This window comes from Scyliorhinus torazame, chromosome 18 (assembly GCF_047496885.1).
Source record: "Scyliorhinus torazame isolate Kashiwa2021f chromosome 18, sScyTor2.1, whole genome shotgun sequence".
Classification (NCBI taxonomy): domain Eukaryota; kingdom Metazoa; phylum Chordata; class Chondrichthyes; order Carcharhiniformes; family Scyliorhinidae; genus Scyliorhinus; species Scyliorhinus torazame.
This window is the reverse complement of record NC_092724.1, coordinates 34,766,262-34,791,460: the sequence shown is the minus strand read 5'-3', so window position 1 is coordinate 34,791,460 and position 25,199 is coordinate 34,766,262. Positions and strand designations below refer to the sequence as shown.

Genomic DNA, 25,199 nt, shown 5'->3' with positions numbered 1-25,199 from the left:
TTGCTTCTTAGCTGATACACATTTGCGAGCCACCGAGTACCATTTGTAAGCTCATCAAATTCTGCTCTCACTTTATCTGGCGTCACTGGAACAGTGGGATTGTTCGGTTTGAAGTAGATTTTGGAGATAACTTTGACTGATCCATTTCTGTTGGGTTGAGGGAAGAATATGTAAAGAAAGTAGGCAGGGAACGTAAATCTCCAAATTCCTCTTTCTCCTTCTGGAGATTAATTTGATGCAGGGTAGAGGTTCCACACACACAATTAACATGCATTCACCCTATCCCAAATCCAACAGTCGCAGTAATTAGCTGAAAGCCCGGTAAACACCTGTGCCTTTGCACCATCAGCTGTCCAACCCTCCTGTCACAGGATCAGATGGCCAACTCTGCCAACCTAACAGCTTCCAACACTAGATCCCGTGCCAACTGGATGGCAGGCAATGGCATGAAGTTGGAAGGACAATGGAGGCCCTCCACTGATAATGCACAATCAGCAGCCTCCCATCTGAAGTGAGACCTGCTGATGCCTGGAGAGAGAGAGTGAGAACAAGACAGTGGGTTGGACTTTCCAGTCATTCCACGGCAGGGATAGCTCGCCATTGGCAGATGCCGGGACCATCTGGTCCCACTGAAATCTATGACCTTTTGCATGGCTCACCCGCCTCGCTGCTAAGGATCCTGTCACGGGGCTCCGCCTTTGGCGGGCTACCGGAAGATCCCGCCAGCGGGAAAGGCTGCAAAATTCTGCCCAGAGAGACATCTTCTCAAAACCAGATGAAAAAAATATTAATTTTAAAAAGGCCACAGTTGCCTGGCCAACATTTGTAAACTGAATAAAAATAAAACTAGCGAAAACCATCCCACAAATCAAGATCACTGCCCTCTCACCTGCTCTTCCTAGGAATACTTGAGAACAAAGAGACAGCCTCCTAAAAACTGTGGTTAGAAAAACCAGCTACTCCCCTGAGTTAATGCATCCCTGCAGAGATATATAAACAATCTTAATCGTCCCTTTGAAACTGCCTATTCCTGTCAATCAAAAAGCTTTTACAAGGCAATTGTACGTGAAATTGAATGTGAACAACACAGTTTAAAGCTTTTAGCCTTCTAGGCATACAAACAGGCTTCAATACTTCAAAGGGAAATGAACATGACTGTGAGAAAACCACTTCAAAGGTTTCCACCATATCGAAGGCAATATTTTTACCATCATCTCACAGATCTTTGAATTTGCCATATTGGCAGATTATTTAAAGGGTTTAGGCTTACAGATGGTAACACTTTCACTTTATTATGAGAGAACTTTAAACTGACTGTTTAAATGGATTAAGGCTGCAGATGGAGAGTCTTTCACATTATGGTCAGAGAACTTAAATGTTTACATACTGACTGACTGACTGTTTAAACGCTTTAAAGAGTTCAGATGGGGAGGGCATCCAAACGACTCCATCCCAGGAAAGAACCCCGACCCGAACTCCTCCAGCTCAGCATATCCCCTTTGACCCCCCAAGTTCCATGAATGACCCCCCTCAGCAGCCTGGAGGTAATCGTAGGGATATTACACATTGCCTGCCATCCCTCAGGCTGCAAGCCGCAAGGTCTCTCAGGACTTGCACCAATTCCCACCAGCGGGATTCTGGGCTGGGGGCGCTGTAACATCCCAGGTGTCAGGTGAATCAAGCGTCCTACCTCTAAATGAGCTATTTGCATGTTCCCTCTGGGTCTCGGTGGGAACCTCATTGGGCCGCCGAGAAGCTCATCTGGGCAGACTGCGAGACTCACAACTGGTTTCACAACCGGAGTGAAATCAGTTTTTGGCTGAACACCCGATTCAGCAGTCCATCAGGATTCCCTTCATTGGCGGACAGCCCTGGAGAATCCTGGCCTATGTTTCTAATCCATTTACATTTCATTTTGAAAAGACCCTGAAAAAGTAGTGATTATTTCTTGAATTAACATTGGACCAACTTAACAGGACAATGCTTTTTCTTGTTTTATTTTGTCAGGTTACTTTGGTAATTGTTAAGCAAACATAGGTACAGATGAGAGTTGATCAGGGATCTTTGTAGTTTGAAAAGTGCTTGTCAATTTCAAGCTTGACTATAAAGTATACTGCATTTTAGGATTGTTTATCATCAGTACAAATGTGCGGCTGGATTCTCCATTCAGGGGACTAATAATAATAGAAATTGCTTATTGTCACAAGTAGGCTTCAATGAAGATACTGTGAAAAGACCCTAGTTGCCACATTCCGGCGCCTGTTCGGGAGGGCCAGTAGGGGAGTTGAACCCGTGCTGCTGGCCTTGTTCTGCATTACAAGCCAGCTATTTAGCCTACTGTGCTAAACCAGCTCTGAAGCACTAAGTTATCCCACTGCAATAGAATCACTCCTGATGTGCGCTGGTGCTAGGAGTGGCACCCAGAAGTGATTCCCTTTTCCTTGCCATGCAAATTTATACATGGCGGGGAGCTAGCGGGTTCCGTCGTAATTATGGTATCACGGCCCCTCACCACATAAAAGGCAGCTAAGTGCTTTGACTTCTTATTTTTCACAACAGGAAACACTTAGCTGCCTTTGGTGTACTGAGAGATTGTCAGTCAAGAGTGTTTATAAGCATTGTGGTTAGCATCAAAGCAGGGTAATGGAGATGCATTCAAGCATGAAGGGAAAGATCAATGAGCAATCCACCAGGCAGCAGTGTCTGGAGTAATATAACTGGCTTTGTGAAATTGCTATGTGAAATTGAAGGAAGATCTGTATTTCAAAGACTGTCAAGGGACTTCAAGCCTTTTGAAGTATACTGGCCTTTCAAGGAAGCTGCCCACACTTGTAAAAGGTGTTACTGTGATCATTTCTGTCTGAGGCAGCAGAGGTTAGGAAAGGGTAAGCAAAATTGCAGAGATTTATCAACCTACTGCCTGGGCTGCTCTTCAGTTTTCAGGCATGGGTCTCTGATGGGGGCGGGGGATTTCTCTGTTGGGGAGTCGGATGGGGTTGTCTGATGGGGGGCTGTGAGTTCTGGGGTGGGCAGGATTTGTATTGTAGGGGAGCGGGGGCCCTCCGATGGACTTTAGGGGCACCAACGTTACATACTTGCCACCTTGAACCACCGTGGGGTCCACTGCGTCAGAGCCACTTGCACCAATCCACACCTGCATGAATCCTGGCTGAGAGGGGCCAGGGCAGCACAGTGGTGTGGAAAATCAGGTTTCAACCTGTTAGTCAGATGCAAATGGGTTCAAAAGGCGCCGATCACATTTTTATCCCAACGCTCGATTCTCTGTCCGATCAGAAACCCTGCTAATGGCGGTGGGCAGCAGAGTGTCCAACCCCGTGTTGCTTGCGTGTTACCAATGAGTGCATATGCTTAATGTACCATTTTTAACATGGTCAAAATATATAGATATGATTGATTTTATTTACCTGAGATCAATAACTTCACATGTCCTATAGCTGTCCTTCAGATTACTTTTGCGGAATAATTGAGTAAGCTGCAAAATAATTTGTAGTTTAATAATTCAGAGCAATTTTGTAATTTCTAAACAAATATAGAGAAATATAGAATAAATAGGAGAATAAATCAACTGGATAGACACATAACTGTTGTGGTTACTCGTGCAGAGTAGTGATTCGGTATCTTGCAGTGAGTGGTTCGTCTCTTGATTCCAGTACACATCTCATGAATATATGTAAACCGAGGTCCTTTAATATACATAGGACCCATCTGTAATTTAGGCTACTGAGCTGACTTTTCATTTGATAAAATCTGGTGGACAAAAGGAGGTCTTCTCAGCTAAACCAAAATCTTTCCAGAGTGGAGTCAGGATTACATAGATTACATAGAACCTACAGTGCAGAAGGAGGCCATTCGGCCCATCGAGTCTGCACCGACCCACTTAAGCCCTCACTTCCATCCTTTACCCATAACCCAATAACCCCTCCTAAATGTTTTGGATACTAAGGGCAATTTATCATGGCCAAACCACCTAACCTAGGAGCATCGTGCTCTTCCAGGCCCCGGGAGTAAAGTCTGGGCCTGTGCTGCCAGGCCTCTATTTCACTTGCAAAATGGCACTGATTCCCAGCTCAATTTACACTGACATTGGTGGGTGGCCAACAAGGCACCTGGCCATCATTGAACAAACCAAGATCCCAGGGCCTGGAAGCCCCTATCTGTCTTCTTTTAAATAAATTTAGAGTACCCAATTATTTTTTTCCAATTAAGGGGCAATTTAGCGTGGCCAACCCACCTAACCTGCACATCTTTGGGTTGTGGGGATGAAACCCACGCAGACACAGGGAGAATGTGCAAACTCCACACACAGTGATCTGGGGCCGGGATCGAACTCGGGTCCTCAGTGCCGTAGGCAGCAGTGCTAACCACTGTGCCACCATGCCGCCCAAGGAAATTCCTATCTGTCAAATGTCAAAGTGGGCTGGTGTGTTATGGGGTATTCAGACAGTAAACGAGGCCTGATTGTTATAAACAGCTGAGACCTTCTGCCAAAACACTCAAGAGGAAGGCCATCAGCTCTCTTGGCTTCTCATCTGGAAGTCAAAATCCATCACTAAGTGCATACTGAAGGTTAGCCATTTAATGTATTAGCATTAATGGAACGATTGCATATTTTGTTCATGTTTCCTAAATACTTTCCAGTACCGAGACAGTTAATGACAAAGGGAGGCATGGCTGCTGCCCATAATGCACCCATCTGAGGCCCAGGATCACCAACGGACCTAGGCACAGGTGATTGATGGAAGGAGGGGCGATTGGGCTTTGGTTCATAGGGAAGGGGATGAGGGGGTCAGAAGCAAGGGCAAGGTAGTTGCTTTCAGCCGGCCCCTTGCTTCCTGATGTTGGATCCCTCAATCAGGCAATAAGTACCTTTGAGCGAGGGATCCTCCCTGAAGCTCTGACAGGGTTTGCTAATCAGGCTTAATTCTGTCATGACATGTCCCGTGCCCACCAGTGAGTTGATGAGACCCTTTGAAGGGCAGTAATTACCTCTTAAAGGTCTCAATTGGCAGTGGGATGGAAAAGTTGTACACAAACCTTTCCATCATGGACTTAACTGGGGCAGAGGTGGGAAGGCGATAGGGTGCGATTAAATGCTTCCTCCACTACCAAGTTCACCAAAGGCAAGGCCATTAATATCCATCCATTAGAGAAGGGAACAACCATTGCTTTATGGAAGACAATTGCAGTTGTTTTTTTTTGCTCTGGCATGTTAATATATTAACTTCGGCACATTGAATGTAAAATGATTCTTACCAAGGCAGTAAGCTTGAGCACCATTCTTTTATACTCAGGGGACTTTTTATCTTGAAGTTGTTCTGTAAAACGTTGGTTGATTATAGTAAACCTAAGTTCAAATGCCAGATCCCCACTTTCTGCTGAAAATTCAGGTATTGTGGGCTCTATAGTTGTAGAAATTGGAGTTTGTATTATTTCTTGATAACCTAAAATAAGGAGAATAAAATGTAATTCAGGTATTATTTTGATCATTGATTAATGATAATACTGTTTATTTCTACCAAGCTCATATTCTAACATATACACGGAGGTAAAATATATTCACGCAGGTCATCTTTTTTTGTGACTCAATGATTCAGGGAAATTAAACAGCGTTGGTTACTAGCCCATCATACCATTGCCGAGACTGCCTCGGGCCTGTTTATTTGAATCTCTTTCACATTCTCATTTTTGGATACTTATCTCATTCTATTTCAAACATTGTGACTGACCCTGAACATACATGGTAGATCCTTGTGATATGTTCAGTGGCCGCCTAATAGAAGTGTTGCATAGTCAGCATAGCGCAGGCACAGCAGGCAGTAAAGAAGGTAAATGGTATGTTGGCCTTCATAGCGAGAGGATTTGAGCAGAGGAATAGAGCTGTTTCACTGCAATTGTATAGGACATTGGTGAAGCCACACCTGGAGTATTATGTGCAGTTTAGGGGACCTTATCTGAGGAAAGATGTTCTTGTTACGGAGGGAGTGCAGTGAAGGTTTACCAGGCTGATTCCCGGAATGGTGGGATGGTAATATGAGGAGAGACTAAATTAGGCAGGATTATATTCATTGGAGTTTAGAAGATTGAAAGGGGATCTCATAGGAATTTATAAAATTCTAACAGGATTAGACAGGGTAGATTCAGAAAGAATGTTGCCGATGGTGGGGAATCCTGAACTAAGGGATAAGGAATCCTGAATGTTGAGGATAAGGGGTTAACCTTTTAGGACTGAGGTGAGGAGAAATGTCTTCACCGAAAGAGTGATGGATTTGTGGAATTCACTACCGCAGAATGTAGTTGAAGCCAAATTGTTGTGTAATTTCAAGAAGGAATTAGATACAGCTCTTGGAGCTAAAGTGATCAAGGGATATGGAAAGGAAGGCGGCATCAGGGTATTGAACTTGATGATCAGCCATGATCATAATGATTGGCGTGGCAGGCTCTAGGGCTGTATTGCCTCCTTTTGCTTATTTTTTCTGTGTTTCTATGTTTCTATCATTGATGCCCCTGATCCCAGCCTTAAGTCACTGGGAGTCATTTTGCTTTTGTGTGGCCATGACAGCCAAATGGCCTCCTTCGATAACAATTCTGTGGTAAACTGGAGTGCCTGTTATCACCCAGAGCTTTGTCAAGGTCATGTGGAGGTGAAACTCCTGCTGATGCCTACAAGGCTGAATTTAGCTTCAATTAGTCAGCATAATTAATCCCAAACTGGTTGATAAAACTACAATAATTTCATGCAATGACTGTTCTCCTTCTTATTTTATTGAGACAGCACTGGCTTTGTAGAACGCAGGGCCAAAAATCAAAAGTTGTGAAAGTGAACGTGTAACGAAATGTTTCCAGTGTACAACGTTCATTCACTTAACAAGTGAATCGGATGGAGTGAACATTGTTGCTAAAACTGGTGTTCACAAAGAAATGAACATTCAACTTCATTTGGGCTCCATTTTTGGACTGAAACTTGAGATTCTGAGTCCATAACATAAAATTAAATAATTGTCGTATTATCCGAGAACGTGGACCAGTAAGGAAGTGACTACTAAGAAACTGAGACCCACCTTTCCACGTAACACAAATGTCAAGTGATGTATTCCTCTCTTAAAGAACGCATGAAATGTGGGATAATCATATATGGTAACTACAAATAATGCAGCTAACCTTATATTTACATTGCAAGTTTAGTACCAGCATGGAAATAGGCTTAGCATTTTGCTGATGCTAAATTTAGAATAAAAGGATAGCATCCAAATTATGTCTGGGTGTCAGCTGGGCTTTGCATCTATGGCCCGAGGCAGTGCCCATACCCAGTGCACATACCCATAACCAGAGCTGTGATGATTTTCTCAGAAATTTCCTTTCAACCAGTTGTTTGTTTTTCTTAATTTTTTTCCAATTAAGGCGCAATTTGGCGTGGCCAATCCACCTGCCCTGCACATTTTTGGGTTGTCGGGGTGAAACCCAAGCAGATACGGGGAGTATGTGCAAACTCCACATGGACAGTTGCCCAGGCTGGGATCGAACCCAGGTTCCCGGAGCCATGAGGCAGCAGTGCTAACCACTGCACTGCCTTGCTGCCCTCCTTTTAACCAGTTGTGATTGATACACACTGCATGAGAAATTTGGGAATGCAACACCTTTTTTCTCTGCTGCTGGTGTTATACACACACTATCTCCAGTCAAGCAGCACCAGGTGAGCTGCCTCTTATTCTCTGCATCTCACCCGCTCATGTATCAGGACATGCCCTTCAGGTGCGGGTATGAATCCTGCATACTCAGGTACCAGCTGCATTCCCACAAACAGACATGCTTGAAATTCTAGGCCATTACTTCATATGAGGTGAATTTTCTATATCATGTAGTTTCCACCAGAGATAGGTTTTAGTTGCTGTATTTACATTACACTTGCAATACGGGCGTAAGGCAAAACTGCAGCTGTAATAGACCAGGCACCATTTCAAAGCAGCAGGGTAGCACAGTGGTTAGCACTGTCGGCTCTTAGTGGCAGGGAACCAAATTCAATTTCAGCCTTTTATGTCTGTGTGGAGTTTGTAAGTTCTCCCCGTCTTTGTGTGGGTGAGGGGGATTGACCATTGTACCGGTCATGATACCAACCTAGTGCCATATCCCTCTCTACGTCCTTTCCATAGGTTTGTCGAGGTATCTTTTGAATGCCGTTAATGTATCTGCTTCCACAACTCCCCTGGCAATGTATTCCAGGCACTCACTACCCTCTGTGTACAAAACCAGCCTAGCACACCTCCTCTAAACCTTGCCCCAAAGACCTTAAACCTTGAGCTGGTGTTTATGGTTCCTTTGTCATGCTGCCTTGATAATCCACTAACAATTAAATCAGTCTGTAATATCGGCTGAAAAGTACTTAATATGGCCTTGTTTTAATGAGAGCACGCCTTTCAAAAAGAATAATACCCAATACAACATTTAAAAAATACCTTTGTAAAGGTAGTATCCATATTTATAGATAAAACCTGCCTTGGAACTACAGTTTTAAATGAGTAATCAACACATTTAATAAAAATGCTTTGCCACCAATACACTCATTTTATAAACAGTTTGGGAGATGGCAGCGTCCTGTTAATGTCACTGGACTAGTAATTCAGAAGTCCAGGATAGGCGCTGGGGTCTCAGGCCAAGATCCCATCATACAGCAGCAGGTGGAATTGAAACTCAATTTTAAAAATATAATTGAAAGCTAGTCTCAGGAATGCTGACCACAAAACTATCATAGCTGTAAAAACCCATCTGGTTCATTAGTGTCCTTTAGGGAAGGAAATCTACCATCTTTCTCTAGTCTGGCCGACACGGGACTCCAGATGCACAGAATGTGATTGATTCTTAATTGCCTTCTGAAAAGGCCGAGCAAGCCACTCAGTTCGAGGGCAATTTGGGATGGACAATAAATGCTGGCCTCGCCAGTGGCACTCACATCCTATGAAAGAATAAAGAAAAGGGTTGTCTTCTTAACTGTGCTTTATTTCTAGAATGTTATCTTGAAGAAAGCTTTAGAGGTGCAGTTGATTAGCATTGGGCTGAGTTTGATTGCTACTCCACTCCTTTTACTCACCTTAGTCTGGAGCTGAACATTTATATAGAACATCGAACATACAGTGCAGAAGGAAGCCATTCGGCCCATCAAATCTGCTTAAGCCCTCACTTCCACCCATCCCCCTAACCCAATAACCCTTCCTAGCCTTTTTGGACACTAACGACAATTTAGCATGGCCAATCCACCTAACCTGCATGTCTTTGGACTGTGGGAGGAAACCCCCACAGGCACAGGGAGAACGTGCAGACTCCGCACAGACAGTGAATCGAAACTGGGACCCTGGCGCTGTGAAGCCACAGTGCTAACCACGATGCTACTGTGCTGCCCAAATTCCAAATTTCTTCCCTGTACTTCGGCCACCTATGAAATGTACAGCGATGCTGTTCCTGAAGTCTTTTAGTGTAGCGCATGATCATTGAGGGACGTGAAACCATGCCCCTTTTTGTGGCACTACCTATTGTATTCCAGTAGGATTAAATGTCCTAGCCACTTGAGAAGCTAGGAAAGAAGTGAAGTTCATGAGGGATGTGTGTGTGATGGGGTAGGGAGGGTCGGAGGTAGTTAATCGGTTGATATGGGTGGATAGTCAGGAAGGGGGGATGCGATAGTCAGTAGGTGGGGAGGTTGAGCATTAGTGGGTGGGAGGAATAGTGAGGGGGGTAGTTGTGGGATGGGGGTTTAATCAACGGTTTGGACAAGAGGTTTTGGGATGTTACCCAGTAAGCTGGGTGGTTTGTGGGTAATCGGGGTGGGGGGGTGGGGATTGCAGAAGTAGTAGTCAGGGGGATGGTGAATGGGGGGTACTCAGGAATGGTGGGGATGGGGGTCAGTAGTATAGTAGTATAGTTACCCAGGAGTTAGAACTGGTTTTAATCCTTTTAACTTTTCCTGGGTAACTATTCTGCTAAAAGAGTCAGAATTAGGTGAGGTTTGTTGGTCTTTTGGATACATTTGAAACTGAAGCTGATGGGAGGGAAGTTCTGTCGTGCTAGCAGGTACAGATTTCAAAGTGAGCTGTGTTTGAGGCACATAAATCTGCAGCACAATACTATCCATAACTTTGCATTAAATTGGTAGTTTTGCTCAAATAATAACGTTGAAGAAATGGAAATATTGCACTGTTGCATTGTTCTTTGTGATTATGGACAAATGAGTTGTTGAATTATCAGACAGGGGTTTCCATTTGTTGAATTATCAGACAGGGTTTTTCTCGAGTTAATCTAATCTGTGAACATTTGATGCAAATGCTATTCAACTTTCTAATGATGAATTACCTCACCTTGATGAATGAAAACAAATATAAATAAAAGTATTAGGGCATTTAATAATTTGGTGCTTTTATGCTGCCAGAAGGATTAAATTAAACAGATTTTACTAGGAAAGCTCTTTAAAATTCTTACCATCTACAGTAAAGTTGTCCAATGAATACAGTTCAAGTGACAAAAAATTGTTGATTTTATCTCTGAACTCATGATAAAGAACAGCTCTGTCAAGTTGCTGGACCTTGGACTCATTTTTAAAATTACAGACAGCATGAACTTTAACGGTAACTTCACCGGCAGACCTGCCAAGTCAAACACAATTCAATAATTTTTTTAAATTAAATTTTGTTTAAAAATCAACAGAATAACAATAAAACACTAAATCAAAACTCAAAATTATCTTAACAAATGCAGATCTTATTAATGACTGATGTAAATGGAACATGGTCATTTTTCACTTTTAACTCAAACAGATTTTTTCTGGGCAGGAATTCTCTGGTTGTTGCCATTCACGTTTCCTGCCGGGAGCGCACCCATGCCCGCGGGGTTCTCGGCGACATTGGATGATTACAATGGGAAATCCCATTGATAAGTGACGGGAACATAAAATCCCCCCCGCCAGTGAATGGCGCGCCGCTGAGAAACACGCGGCTGGGGTACTGGAGAATCCGACCCCTTATTTCTACCCATCAAACAATGATCTCTGCACGTCCTTTCCCTTCACCTCACCATAGCCTTCAGCTAAGTCTCACACTCTAGATATCCTTCCCTAAACTATTTCCTCTGTTCCATTTTATCCTCCTTGAAGACTGCAGTCAAAGCTCAAACTTTGCCCCAACTTTGTGCCTTCTCTGCTAATCGCTCTTTGGCTCATTCTCCATTTTTTCCGAAAGCTGTGTGACATGCCTTGGCACATTTTTTTTTGTATTAAAGACCTATTAATGCAATTGTTATTATTTAAAATAATCAGTTGCAAAATTATGAATATATATTTAGAAAATGTTGAACCATCATATACCATTGATGAATTAATGTTTGCTTTTTGATTTTGTAATTGGAATTTTGTTATTCAAAAGTATTTGTTTGCAGCTGAAGGAGAAGACACTTATTTATTTATGAATTTATTGATTTATAAAATCATACAGTATCCAGGACATGACTATGGCCCAAACAATCCTGAAACTGGTCAACAAATGGTGCCCATTATTGGTTAGACTTGTCCTTGTCCTTTAAATGTTGACAATATTTTGCCTTGGAGGTTGCTGACAGTGCTAGACTAAAATAACCGTGTGCCCTTTACAGGGCACCCGTGATCTGAGTGAACAGGGTAAGCAACATAACATTACAGATTAAAGGTTATGAAAATGGTAATACCAAGCCGGAACATGGAAGTATAATTTAAATTGTAAATTCAATGGCAAATCAGATACAGAAAGACAAATAAAGGGAGGGAAGTGGATCAGGAGAAAAAGGATACAGACAAAGTAAAAAAAAATAATTACTTTCTAAATCAGCAACTATTAAATCTGAAGGAATAAGAATCCTCTTTTGCAGTCATAAATTTTTACTAACATAGAGATTGATTGGTAGGAATTAATACTTAGCATGTGTTAAAAGGGTGCTTACACAAAATCATCAAGTCTTAATTTTCTGGAAACTGTCAGTCAATGCATTTTGATGTTGGGACTGACAACAGGATGCTGTCTTTGTGACACTAACAGCAGATTGGGCATCTTGTACAGTGTTCCAACACCCACCGAGGTCACGGGGTGGGACCATCTGGTTCCCCGTAATGTCTACCAATTATAAACATCCCAGGTAACTGGGCGGGACTTCCCCTTTAATGAGGGGAGCCTGTGCAGTATAAAAACCCCGACATAGGTAAAGGTCGGGGCGGGAGAACCCTTCGGCGAGTAGAGTAGTTTGATGTACGTGTTAATAAACGTTCATTTTTGCATCCTACACTTTGTACCTTGTGGTCACTCTGTGCGGATTCTACAGATGGCAATTTGCAGATATCCAGGTTTAACCCCCATGGCCTCTGCCTCTGGCCTGTACCTTTTGCACATAAATAGCAACAGTTCTACTGACTCCTATCTGAGCACAAAAGGCATTGCAATTTCCTTAAATCTACTTAAATGCAAAACAGTGTACAGATTTAAGCAAAGCTCACCTGAGAGATAAAATCCTACAGGTTAAGAAGGTTTCATTGATTTTGCTGTTATGATACAAATTGTTGAGCTGCAAGGAAGTCATATGCAATAGGTTAGTGGAAACAGCACAAACATACAAACTATTGACAGAAAAATAATATTAAAGTAGCTCACCATGTCAACAATAATACTGGAGTTGATTATGTGGGAGCTGGGACTTTGTTCATCTTCTGGAAGTGGCAGCGTACTTATACTGAACAGCAGGTTAAAATAAATTGTTTGTTTTACTTGATTTGGGTTTTGTTCTTCTGCTGTTATGGAACAATAGTAAAACAAAGCATAGAATAATATTGAGCAGAATAGAATAATTAATATCAGTTAAAGGAACTTGGTTGTTAAATTTCAGACAATGTCCAAAGATATAAAATCGCAGGCTATTTAGTTGTTTCAATTGTCCGATCTAACCAAATTGGAACAGAGTTTCATAACGAGTGCATTTAGCTACGTGTTTCCAAGTGCTCGCAGCGCCGAGAAGCACAACGCTATGTAACGCGACTCCGGTTAGACACGGGAAATCAGCGAGGAATGTGTGGCCGAGGCCGCAATTCGTCCCGTTTCCTGCACTAAGGAGCCCCGCTTGCCGAAACACCTCAGTGCAGGAAGAGATATCTCAAACCCCTGACACGTCCTCTGAGCCCCCAAAGCCCCAACACCCCTATAAGGAGGTCCTCACCTCTCCCTCACCACACCTTAGGTGGACATGGCACCTCCAGATCTGATCCCCATGAGTAGGAAAATGCCAGCCTGGCACTCTGGCACTGCCTGTGCCAGCTGGCAGTGCCACATGGGCACCTTGGCAGTGCCAAGGCTGGCACCCAGGTGGCACTGCCACTGTGCCAGGCTGGCACCAGCAGTGCCAGCATGCCATCCTGCCTGATCCACTGGGAGACCCCATTAATGCTGTTCTGTCTGGTCCCCATTTGTGGGGAATCATTTTTTTTTTAATTCAAAAAAATATACTTTATTCATAAAATTTATCATAAGCATTACAGAGCATTTCGAATTGTCTTGACTGTACATTTCCGTCAGAGCTACACATAGCCTTGACTTTCTTCCATTCAATTTTGATATTATTATACACATATCACTCTTTACATTACAATTCCTTCTTAAATATTTACATTGTCATGTTTGTTTTATACATTGGAGTGTTGGTGGCCCAGACCGAGGGGGGTTTACACTGTTACCTGCCCCTCGGTGTACATTTGCTGGTAAGACCTTACACAGTGGTCTTTCCCCATTGCGCCTTGGCGGCAGCTGCCCCAAGCTTGAGTGCGTCCCTCAGCACGTAGTCCTGGACCTTGAAATGTGCCAGTCTGCAACACTCGGTCGAGGACAATTCTTTGCACTGGAAGATCAGCAAGTTTCGGGCAGACCAAAAAGCGTCTTTCACCGAGTTGATGACCTTCCAGCAGCAGTTGATATTTGTCTCGGTGTGTGTCCCTGGAAACAGTCCGTAGAGCACAGAGTCCTGTGTCACAGATCTGTTCGGGATAAACCTTGACAAATACCACTGCATCTCTCTCCAGACCTTCTTTGCAAAGGCACATTCCACAAGGAGGTGTGTGACCGTCTCATTTCCCCCACAGCCACTCCGAGGGCAGCGTGCATTGGTGCAGAGCCTTCGGGTGTGCATGAAGAATCTGACAGGGAGGGCCCTTCTCACCACCAGCCAAGCTAGGTCTTGGTGCTTGTTTGAAAGTTCTGGTGATGAGGCGTTCTGCCAGATGACTCTGGCAGTCTGCTCAGGGAACCATCCAACGTCCTCCACGGTCTCCTTTTCCCTGAGGGCCTCGAGGACATAACGTGCTGACCACTGCTTCATTGCCTTGTGGTCAAAGGTGTTTTTCTTCAAAAACTTTTCCACGAAGGACAGGTGGTACGGTACGGTCCAACTACTTGGAGCGTTCCGCGGCAATGAGGCCAGGCCCATCCTTCGTAACACCGGGGTCAGGTAGAACCTCAGTATGTAGTGACACTTGGTGTTTGCATACTGGGGTTCCACGCACAGCTTGATGCAGCTGGACACAAAGGTGGCCAACAGGATGAGGGAGGCATTGGGTACGTTCCGCCATCCCTTCTCCAGAGGTTTGTACATGGTGTCCCTTCGGACACGATCCATCTTGGATCTCCAGATGAATTTGAAGATGGCTCGGGTGACTGCTGCGGCGTAGGGTCGGGTTATGGGCCAGACCTTCGCCACGTGCAGTAGCACCGAGAGTACCTCACACCTGATGACCAGGGTTTTGCCCGCAATGGAGAGGGAGCGTTGCTCCCACCAGCCCAGTTTCTGCCTTGCCTTTGCTATGCGCTCCTCCCAGGTTTTGGTGCACGCCCCAGCAGCTCCGAACCATATCCCCAGCACCTTCAGGTAATCTGGCCTGACAGTGAAGGGGACAAAGGACCGGTCGGCCCAGTTCCCAAAGAACATGGCCTCGCTCTTGCCACGGTTTACCTTGGCTCCCGAGGCCAGTTCAAACTGGTCGCAGGTGGTCAAGAGCCTGCGTACAGACGCAGGATCCGAGCAGAAGACGGCGACGTCGTCCATGTACAGGGAGGCCTTGACTTGCGTGCCTCCACTGCCTGGGATCGTCACTCCTCTTATACACGGATCCTTCCTGATGGACTCGGCAAAAGGTTCTATGCAGCACACAAAAAGGGCAGAGGAGAGAGGGCAGCCCTGCCTGACTCCGGATTTGATCTGGAACTTTTCTGATTCCCACCCATTGATTGAGACTGCGCTATAGATGTTTGTGTAGAGCATTTTGATCCAATTGCGAATTCCCTCCCCAAACCCCATTTTGGAGAGCACATCCATCATGTAGGTGTGCGATATTCTGTCAAAAGCCTTCTCCTGGTCAGGGCTGATGAGGCAGGTGTCCACCCTGCACGTAGACGATCGTATCCCTGAGTAGCGCGAGGCTATCAGAGAACTTCCTGCCGGGTACAGCACAGGTCTGGTCAGGGTGGATCACCGATTCCAGAGCAGACCTGACCCGATTGGCGATGACCTTGGCTAGAATTTTGTAATCCACATTCAACAGTGAAATGGGTCGCCAATTTCAAATTTCTTCCCTTTCCCCCTTCTGCTTGTAGATGAGGGTGATGATGCCTTTCCTCATGGACTCTGACATGCTGCCTTCCAGAAGCATACTCTCGTACACCTCCAGCAGGTCTGGGCCCATCCAGTCCCACAGAGCCGAATACAACTCAACCGGTAAACCGTCGCTTCCGGGAGTTTTACTCATCTCGAAGGACTTGACGGCCTTTGTCGGCTCATCCAGAGTTAGTGGTTTGTCCAGGTTTTCCAGCTCGCTGTCGCCTATGACCTCCGTGATGGTTGACAGGAAGGTCTGGGAAACAGTGCTATCTGTTGGCTTCAGGTCATACAGTCCGGCATAAAAGGATTGGCTGATCCTCAGGATGTCAGACTGCGATGACTTTACAAAGCCATCTTCTTCCTTCAGGCTGCTGATCACAGAGGTCTCTCTGTGCACCTTTTGGAAGAAGAAGCGTAAGCACTTTTCGTCCTGCTCCACGGAGCGGACTCTGGAACGGAAGATAACCTTGGAGGCCTCCGAGGTGTAGAGCGAGGCTTGCTGGCTCTTCACCTCTTGGAGATCCTCCTTGACATCCACCCCCATCGCCTGCAGCTGGAGCAAATTCTGCATACTTTTCTGGAGCCTGGACATGACCCCTCGTCTCTCTCTCACCTTTTGAACGCCCTTGAGGATGAAAAACCTCTTGATATTCCCCTTGATTGCTTCCCACCAGAGATATGGGGCCTCAAAGAGGGGTTTCACGGTTCTCCAACCTTTGTAATCCCTCCTGAGTTCCTCGAGGTTCTCAGGGGAATAATACTGAACAGCGTTCGCCCGAGGTCTCCACGGGGAATGATATAGATACCAACCCCTCGGTTACCTCAGGGAACTGCATATCAGACTGAGACTAGCTGTCTCACTCGAAAATGCAGATTTGCCAAAAAGTGATCCCACCCACAATGGGCAGGATTCACATTGCGATGTCTCATGAGATCGTGTTCGATATTGCGAGGGGCAATGAGTCAGGTAGACCCTGGTAGTGGGACCTCCTGGCATCTACCGGCCACATTGGTCAGTGGAAAGTTGACTTTCAGGAGCAACGTGGTCGGTTAATCCCGCCCATGGTTACTTAATTTAATGCACTCTAGTTTTTTGTCTGTTGTATATAAAGTTTCAAAGGGGAAATGTCAGTCAACCAATTGAGAAAATCTTTCTCTGGTCGTTAGAAAGGAAGGCAACTTAGAATCAGAGAACTTTACAATAGAGAGCAAGCTCATTCAACTCATCATATTCTGTGAGCTCCCCATTTAGTTCTATTTCCATGCCCTTTCCTAGACCCATCTTAAAATGTTGAATTTCGAAATATTAATTGATGGTTCAACAGCATTTTCTTATCCAGGTTTTCTTGTTGATTCTCTAATGTTTGATGATGCAAAGAACCATGAGGATGATGGACAGAAGATTGGGTGATTTATCTGGCGTGCTTACCAAAATTAATTTACTTTATTAATCATTTCATATACTGCAGGTGCAATTTGGGATGAGATTCTGGATCACACTGATTTATCATCTTCAGAAGGTGGGAACACAAATGGGATTGGCCAATATTATTAATACTATACTTAAAATATTGTATCAATAATTAAATTGAAATCCTCAATCTTTAATGGAACAGATCATGGGCTAATGCATGTTTTAGGTCAAACAGGATTACAGGGGATAATTAGGTGACTGAAAGGAGATGTGAGGGGGAAAGGAGAAAGGAGCAGTGAGGAAAAATATTAATAATAATAATCTTTATTGTCACAAGTATGCTTACATTAACACTGCAATGAAGTTACTGTGAAAAGCCCCTGGTTGCCACATTCCGGCGTCTGTTCGGGTACACAGAGGGAGAATTCAGCATGTCCAAATTACCGAACAGCACGCCTTCCGGGACTTGTGGGAGGAAACCGGAGAACCCGGAGGAAACCCACACAGACACGGGGAGAAAGTGCAGACTCCCCGCAGACAGCGACCCAAGCCGGGAATTGAACCTAGGACCCTGTCACTGTGAAGCAACAATGCTAACCACTGTGGGGTAGGGGTGTTGACAGAAGGTGAGAAGGAGAGAGGAAGGTAAATGGCAGATAATAGGGACAGCATAGGGTGGCACAGTAGCACAGTGGTTAGCACTGTTGCTTCACAGCATCAGGGATCCGGATTCAATTCCCGGCTTGAGTCACTGTCTGTGCGGAGTCTGCACCTTCTCCCCGTGTCTGTGTGGGTTTCCTCCGGGTGCTCCGGTTTCCTCCCACAAGTCCCGAAAGACGTTGGGCGGGATTCTCCGACCCCCCCCCCCCCCCCGGCCGGGTGGGAGAATCGTCGGGGGGGGGGGGGGCGACGTGAATCCCGCCCCCGCCGGCTGCCGAATTCTCCGGCGCCGGAGATTGGGCGGGGGCGGGAATCGCGGCGCGCCGGTCGGCGGCCTCCCCCCGGCGATTCTCCGGCCCGCAATGGGCCGAGTTGCCGCCTGTTTTTCCTGGGACCCGCCGGCGTCAATCAAGGTAGGACCCTACTGGCAGGACCCAGCTCCGTGGCCAGCCTCCGGGGTCCTCGCAGTGGCGCGGGGCGATCTGGCCCCAGGGGTGCGCCACGGTGGCCTGGCCCGCTGTCGGAGCCCACCAAACCACGGGCGGGCCTGTGCCATGGGGACACTTTATTCCTACGCGTCGGCAGTGTATCCCTCCGCAATGGCCGGCGGGAAGGTGAACCCCCCTGCGCATGCGCGGGGATGACGTCAGCAGACGCTGACGCTCCCGCGCATGTGCGGATCCGCGCCGGCGGAGTCCCTTCGGCCCAGGCTAGCGCGGCGCCAAAGGCCTTCCACGCCGGCCGGCGGGGCGCAAACCATTCCGGCGCCGCCCTAGCCCCTGAAGGTGCAGAGGATTCCACACCTTTGGGGTGGCCCGACTCCGGAGTGGTTCCTGCCATTCCACTGCGCCGTTTCTGCCCGCCCCGCCAATTCCCGGAGAATCCCGCCCGTTAGGTGAATTGGGCATTCTGAATTCTCCCTCTGTGTACCTGGACAGGCGCCGGAGTGTGGCGGCTAGGGGATTTTCACAGTAATTTCATTGCAGTGTTAATGTAAGCCTACTTATTATTATCTAAACCTTGACGTACTTGTCACAAAACAAGACTTTTAGCACCACCTAGGGGCAAAATACCAATGACTGCTTGAACATAATGATCTTTACGTAATAGATTGTCGTTTCACAGCTCATAATCGGCCCATTCTGTAATGTTAGTGTGGGTGTTATTTTACTTGTTATGTGAAGATAAATAGCTCCAGAAAATACTTTCATATTTCTTCAGTTTTGGTCAGGATAACTTAATGGATACCTCTTGCCTGACTGATTCTTATATATCCTCCAGATCACGATCATATGTTTAAATTTAAACCTTTCACTTGGAATCACTTTAAGAAAGCACGGGTTGACTAAGTGCAGAAATGTGTAACTTCTAACAGGGATCAAATGTTCGGCGCAGCACATCTGAAAAAGATAAATGTTTTCCATTTCCCAGTAGCCCAGCTACCTTTAATGCATGCTAATGAGCAACATGAAGTGGAGAAACTCTTTTCAGACAAAAATACCTCGGAACATACCAACAGCAAAGCTGGTGTTGCGCAACTGGTAAAAAGTTCCAAGCCAGTGTACACCATTTGTTGCATTTCTGAATTCTGCTCCAATTTCAGCTGATGTCACGAGTCCAGTTGTGCTGTTTTCTGCAAAGAAGCTCCGAGTGAAAACTTCGATTGATCCATTTCTGTTGATAAAGCACAACCCAAGGACGCTACATGCATATTTTCACATCTAAAGTTGTGAACTCTGAACTTATCCCATGCTGGGCGATGCATTGATACTTCATGCATTCACTTGAGCTTCCTGTGTCTTTGCTCAAGTTGACACATTGATCCATTTATTTGAAACTGATTCTGATGTCCACTGAAGCAGTCGAGAGAGGATTTCACAGATACATAATAAACATTTTGTACACTAGCTTTTTCTTTGGTTCTCTAAGGCTGGTCCTTGGTGATTATTTGCCAAACCAGTTTACTTATGGGTAGGATGAGGAGGCAGACCCCAAATCTACTTCTGCCAGATTGGGGATCAAATCCTGTGCTGTTGGTATTAACTGCTAACCAGCCAACTGAACTAACCAGCGCCCCACACTCACATCCCCTGCAGCATTTCAGAGTCAAAGATTCTCTGCCATGGGTTTGCGAAATGGGTCTGGCGAACCATTGAAATCTCCGTTCACTACGTCAGTGTGAGCGGAAGATCCTGCCGGCTCGAAGGACTGAATCCAGGACTTGGTCATAATCTAAAGGAAAAGTTTAGCGCAGGAATGAGCAAATACCAATGCAAATGAATGAAGATAATGAATTTGTTTCTGATCTGCTTCAGCAAGAGCACTGGTCCATTCCTAGCCACATGGGGCTATACAGAACACAATGTTGGAATTGCAAAGATGCTAAAGATAAAAATAAAACTGCACTGATGAAGCACCTTCCATGGCAGCACGGTAGCATAGTGGTTAGCACAATTGCTTCACAGCTCCAGGGTCCCAGGTTCGATTCCCAGCTTGGGTCACTGTCTGTGCGGAGTCTGCACGTTCTCCCCGTGTGTGCATGGGTTTCCTCCGGGTGCTCCGGTTTCCTCCCACAGTCCAAAGATGTGCAGGTTAGGTGAATTGGCCATGCTAAATTGCCCTTAGTGTCCAAAATTGCCCTTAGTGCCGGGTGGGGTTACTGGGATAGGGTGGAGGTGTGGGCTTGGGTAGGATGCTCTTTCCAAAGAGCCGGTGCAGACTCGATGGGCCGAATGGCCTCCTTCTGCACTGTAAATTCTATGATCTATGGCCTCCGGACCTCATAAAGTGCTTCATTACAGCTAATGACGTACTTTTGAAGTGTAGTCACAATAGTAATGTAGGTAACATGAGAATGGTTGGGTCCAAAGGTTCAAACACCAGGATGGAATGATCCCAGCCCGAGGTGGCAACATTTTGCAGGGGGTAGAGGGAGGTGCAGGGAGACAATGGAATTAGGAGGGGTCCACATTATGATGATTGCCACCAGCAGGGTGGTATTTGGGAATTCCGGTTCAGGACCCCACTTGATCCTAATGTTGTGGTCCTGAAGTCTGCAGGACACCCCTGTACGACAATTCTAATAGTTAAGCCAAGGTTGTTTTTGGTGATCAGAAAACAATGCAATTAAAGTCATCAACATTTTGCCAGTGAATTAATTGATGGATTTCTTTACAATTACTAGAATACTTGCAATGTCTTTATATTTCATATAGTATTCCCATTTTGCACAGAATATCATCTTACCTCAATGCGATGACACGACTGTATCTATAACGGTCCTTTAAGGTACTTTTTTGAAATAACTCTGAAAGCTGCAAAATAGTTCATAAGAAAATAGTAAATAATATAGTTTCCCCCAAATATTACGTTTATTTATCTCATTCAGGTAATCAGCCTGTTATAAAACCTTTCTTTAGATTTTTCCTTGCCTTCAGTTTTCCTGGGTTAATCCAGCCCTTCCAATTCTGATTCCAGGGCTTTGTTGGAAATCCAGCAGATTTGGAATATTGGCATAATCCCAGATCTTTCCATTGTTTACGTTTCCAATGGAAAATTAAATTGAATCAGAGAATCCCTCCAGTGCAGTTGGAGGCCATTTGGCCCATCGGATCTGCACAGACCCTCTGAAGGAGCACCCGACCCTACTCCCCCACCCTATCCCCATAATACCCTAACCCCACCTAACCTGCACAACCCTGGACACCGAGGGACAATTTAGCCACCTTATCTGAAAATCTTTGGACTGTGAGAGGAAACCGGAGCACCCAGAGGAAACTCACACAGACATGGGGAGAACGTACAAACTCCACGCAGTCACCCGAGGCTGGAATTGAATCCGGGTACCTGACACAGAGACAGCAGTGCTAACCACTGTAATGTATAATCATGTCATAATTTTTCATTAAAACCTTTGTGGCATTTTGTGACATTGTGATCTGCGAATAACACATGACTTGTGAAGTATTGTGAACTATGATAGACTTCACCAGGACCGAGACAACCTGCTGAAATGGGTGGAAATGTGGCACAGGAACTTTAATGCTGAGAAGCATAAGTGGCATATTTAGGGAGGATGAACAAAGATATTTAGACAGTATAAAATAAAGGGCACAATTCTAAACAACGTGGAGATCTGGAGGCATATGGCTACAAGTTGTTCAAAGTGGCAAGGTAGGTTGAGAAAGTAGTCAAAAAGGCATTTGGTATCCTCGGCTTTATAAAAAGGCGTAGACTACAAAACAAGGAAGTTATGATAATCCTGTATGAAACACGGGTTTGGCCTCAACTGGGGAATTGTGTCTAATTCTGGGCATTACATTTTAGAAAGAATGGATGTTATTTATAAAATTATTTTTGAGGCATATTGGGGGTGATTTTGAGCCCACCTGAGCCATCAGTGTACATGACGCTACTGGCCCAAAATCTCACAAGAGCTGGAAAATGAGATTCTTGCCAGCGAGATCTTGACGACCGATTTTCAACACCCATGCCCATAATGTAATTGGTTTCCCACCCTTTCATTTCAATTAATTTGGATAAATATTATTATAGGACTCCCCTGCAATATGCTCCCCCTTCATTGAATACTCATACCTCGCCAGCATGATGTGATGTCAGCAAGGTTCACAACAGGTTGAGAAAAACTTGAAGGTGTTGAGGAGAACCCGCCTGGAATACATAGCTAAGAATAGCCTCTGGAGGGAGAAGGACATACCCAAGGAGTGCCCTGGAACTGTCAGCATGGCACTGCCACCAGTGTATTGCCAACCTGGCATTTCCAACATGGCAGTGCCAGGGTGGCACTACAGTGGTATGCTCTCTGATGATCCCCATTGGGGGGGGGGTTCCCTTATGCATAGTGGGAGGTGGATTGTGCCCCAATGCTTGTTCCACAAGACCCCCAAAATTTCATCCCGCTTTATAAACAAACCAGCTCTCTTCCTAAATTGTTGTATGTTTTACTGTTTAACTAGAAATAATAATATAAAAGCAAGACAAAATTAAGAACGGAATGTATGATTTTAAAATGGCAACTGAATTGGACCTGTGTGCCCTGGTTCAATCATTCTCCTCTCAAAGCTCTTCATGACTTGAAGACATGGATGCCAGTAAGCAATATGGTGGCTTGAGACATACGCTGGAGGCTTCCAGTAGTTAACAAAGGGTTTTACTGATGAATATAGAGCATAGAACATATAGTGCAGAAGGAGGCCATTCGGCCCATCGAGTCTGCACCGACCCACTTAAGCCCTCACTTCCACTCTATCCCCGTAACCCAATAATCCCTCCTAACCTTTTTGGTCTCTAAGGGCAATTTATCCTGGCCAGTCCACCTAACCTGCACGTCTTTGGACTGTAGGAGAAAACCAGAGCACCCGGAGGAAACCCACGCAGACACGGGGAGAACGTGCAGACTCCGCACAGACAGTGACCCAGCGGGGAATCGAACCTGGGACCCTGTTGCTGTGAACCACAGTGCTATCCACTTGTGCTACCGTGCTGCCCTTTGAAGAGCAAAGGCAGGTAAATGCAAGCACAGAACACAACATAACAGGTCTGGTCACTTTCGCTCCGGGGTCCACGCTGCCCGGGATCCAGCCCAAGGGCCCCGCATTAACTTCCTATTGGCCAGTGTTCGTGGGGTCCCGCGCGATTAGTCCCTAGCTGGTCATGTGGTCCATCAAGCCTGCCCCCTTAAAGGGTCTGTGCTTCCACACGTGGAAAAGCACCTAACACTGTTTTAAATTTAACACAGTAACTAGAAATCGTCCTTACCATATTGGTGATATTGGTCACCATACTTCTATATTCAAGTGAATCTTTATTTTCAAGATTTTTTGTAAACTTTCTGTTTACTATTGTGAAACCGAGGTTGAATAACTGACCCTTCACTTCTGGCGTTTGTGCACTTGGCTTTGACTCCCGATAACCTAAAATTAAATTTTTAAAATGAATCGTTTTGACGAAGAAAGTACTTTACATACATTCCTTAAAAGCCACAGCATGCAAAAAGAAACTTAGTTCCCCTGTTCTGTATTGGAGACTGTATATGTTTTATATTACAAACAAACATTCGCCAGAGTTTTTCTAGAAAACCTATTGCCAAATGACACATTCATGGTTCTCCATTACCTCTAATTCTCTGATAATTAATATGTTTATTGTTATGGTGGCCACAAAGGACACAGGGGGGCGTCAATAGATTTCCCCTTGGGCTTTGTAGAATATGAATTCCCCTATAAAGCGGGCGGGAGTGGCAAATGAGCAGCGGGACCTTAAAACTCACTGATTTAACCCGGGCTGGGATTCTGCAGGCCCCTGGCTTGGATTTATGTGTTGTAAGTCGTGGCAGTGGCCTTTTCAATTGCTTTAATAAAAGGGCATAGTGCTGGAAGATTAGCCTTGGAAAGCTTATTACATTGGCAACGAGGAGTAAACAAGTTTTTTTTCTTTGGGCAACCTTCTCCAGTAAGAAAAAAAATACCTTGCTTCTGTAAATTTGAACCCTTAGATGTAAGCAGAGATGACTGGACCCAATAGGCAGAACACATGCATTATTTCTTCGGGCTAATACTACTGGGGGAGGTAAGATGTGATCTTGCACAGCATGCGGGAGCCCCGTCATTCGCATGTTAAAAAGCCTGACCTACCCGGATGCCCCGACTTGAAGACTTTTAATGAGTTAGTGGACTTGGTAAGAAAGCACTAAGACTTGAAGCGTTCTGTTGTACTCCAGAGATACTGCTTTAACACAGCAGGGAAAACCCTATGGAACCCAATACCAGATTACGGTATTTGGCAGAACATTGTGAATTCGGACCATCCCTGACCAAAATGTTGCAAGACAGGTTGGCATGTGGAATAATCAATGTGACAACTCAAACAGAATTCCCTTGCAGAACCTATTCTGGATTTTTTTTTAAACATTGAAATAGCTCTATCACTGGAAAATGCAGAAAAGGGGCTCAGGAGCTACAGGGGCATCAGACAGCAATGTCCTTTGATTAGGGGAGGAGCCTTGTGTAAAAGTGACCATTCCTCAATTGAAGGTGCTTGTGTAAGTAAGTTGCCAAATAATCGATTACAAAATCTGATCTGAACTCGTGTCACCCGCCAGTTAAGGAAGCGTTATGACAGGGAACCTATTCTGGAAGAGTGCAGATGTCAAATGATTGACTTTTGTAAGCAGCGCTAAAAGGAACAGCCAAGAAAAAGTTATGGGAATAGGCAAAACGAGTGCTATTGAGGGAAGAGGCCAAGGTTGGTACAGGTCCATAGCATGCAGGTAGACCCACATCCAGAAACTGGGACAGACCACATCATCACCACCAAGGTCATCCCAATAATGGTGGAACTGCAAGTGAACGGTAATCCATTGAAAATGGAAGTGAACACATGAGTGTCTGTCAATGAGGAACAGACATACAATCACCTCCAAATTGATATTCAACTCTTGAGTTTG

At 45.2% G+C, this 25,199-nt stretch overlaps 1 protein-coding gene across 1 annotated transcript; it reads right to left on the bottom strand.

The window, feature by feature from the left end:
• On the bottom strand, positions 1-19,561 carry LOC140395773 (mucin-16-like). Its single transcript, XM_072483931.1, has 7 exons — positions 19,506-19,561; positions 19,248-19,408; positions 12,675-12,811; positions 12,521-12,588; positions 10,486-10,649; positions 3,426-3,493; positions 1-147 (listed from the first exon to the last, which is right to left on the bottom strand). Exons 1-6 carry the CDS (start codon positions 19,559-19,561, stop codon positions 3,468-3,470), a joined length of 612 nt encoding a protein of 203 aa, XP_072340032.1. The 3' UTR covers positions 1-147; positions 3,426-3,467.
• Between the last annotated feature and the right edge of the window lie 5,638 nt (positions 19,562-25,199).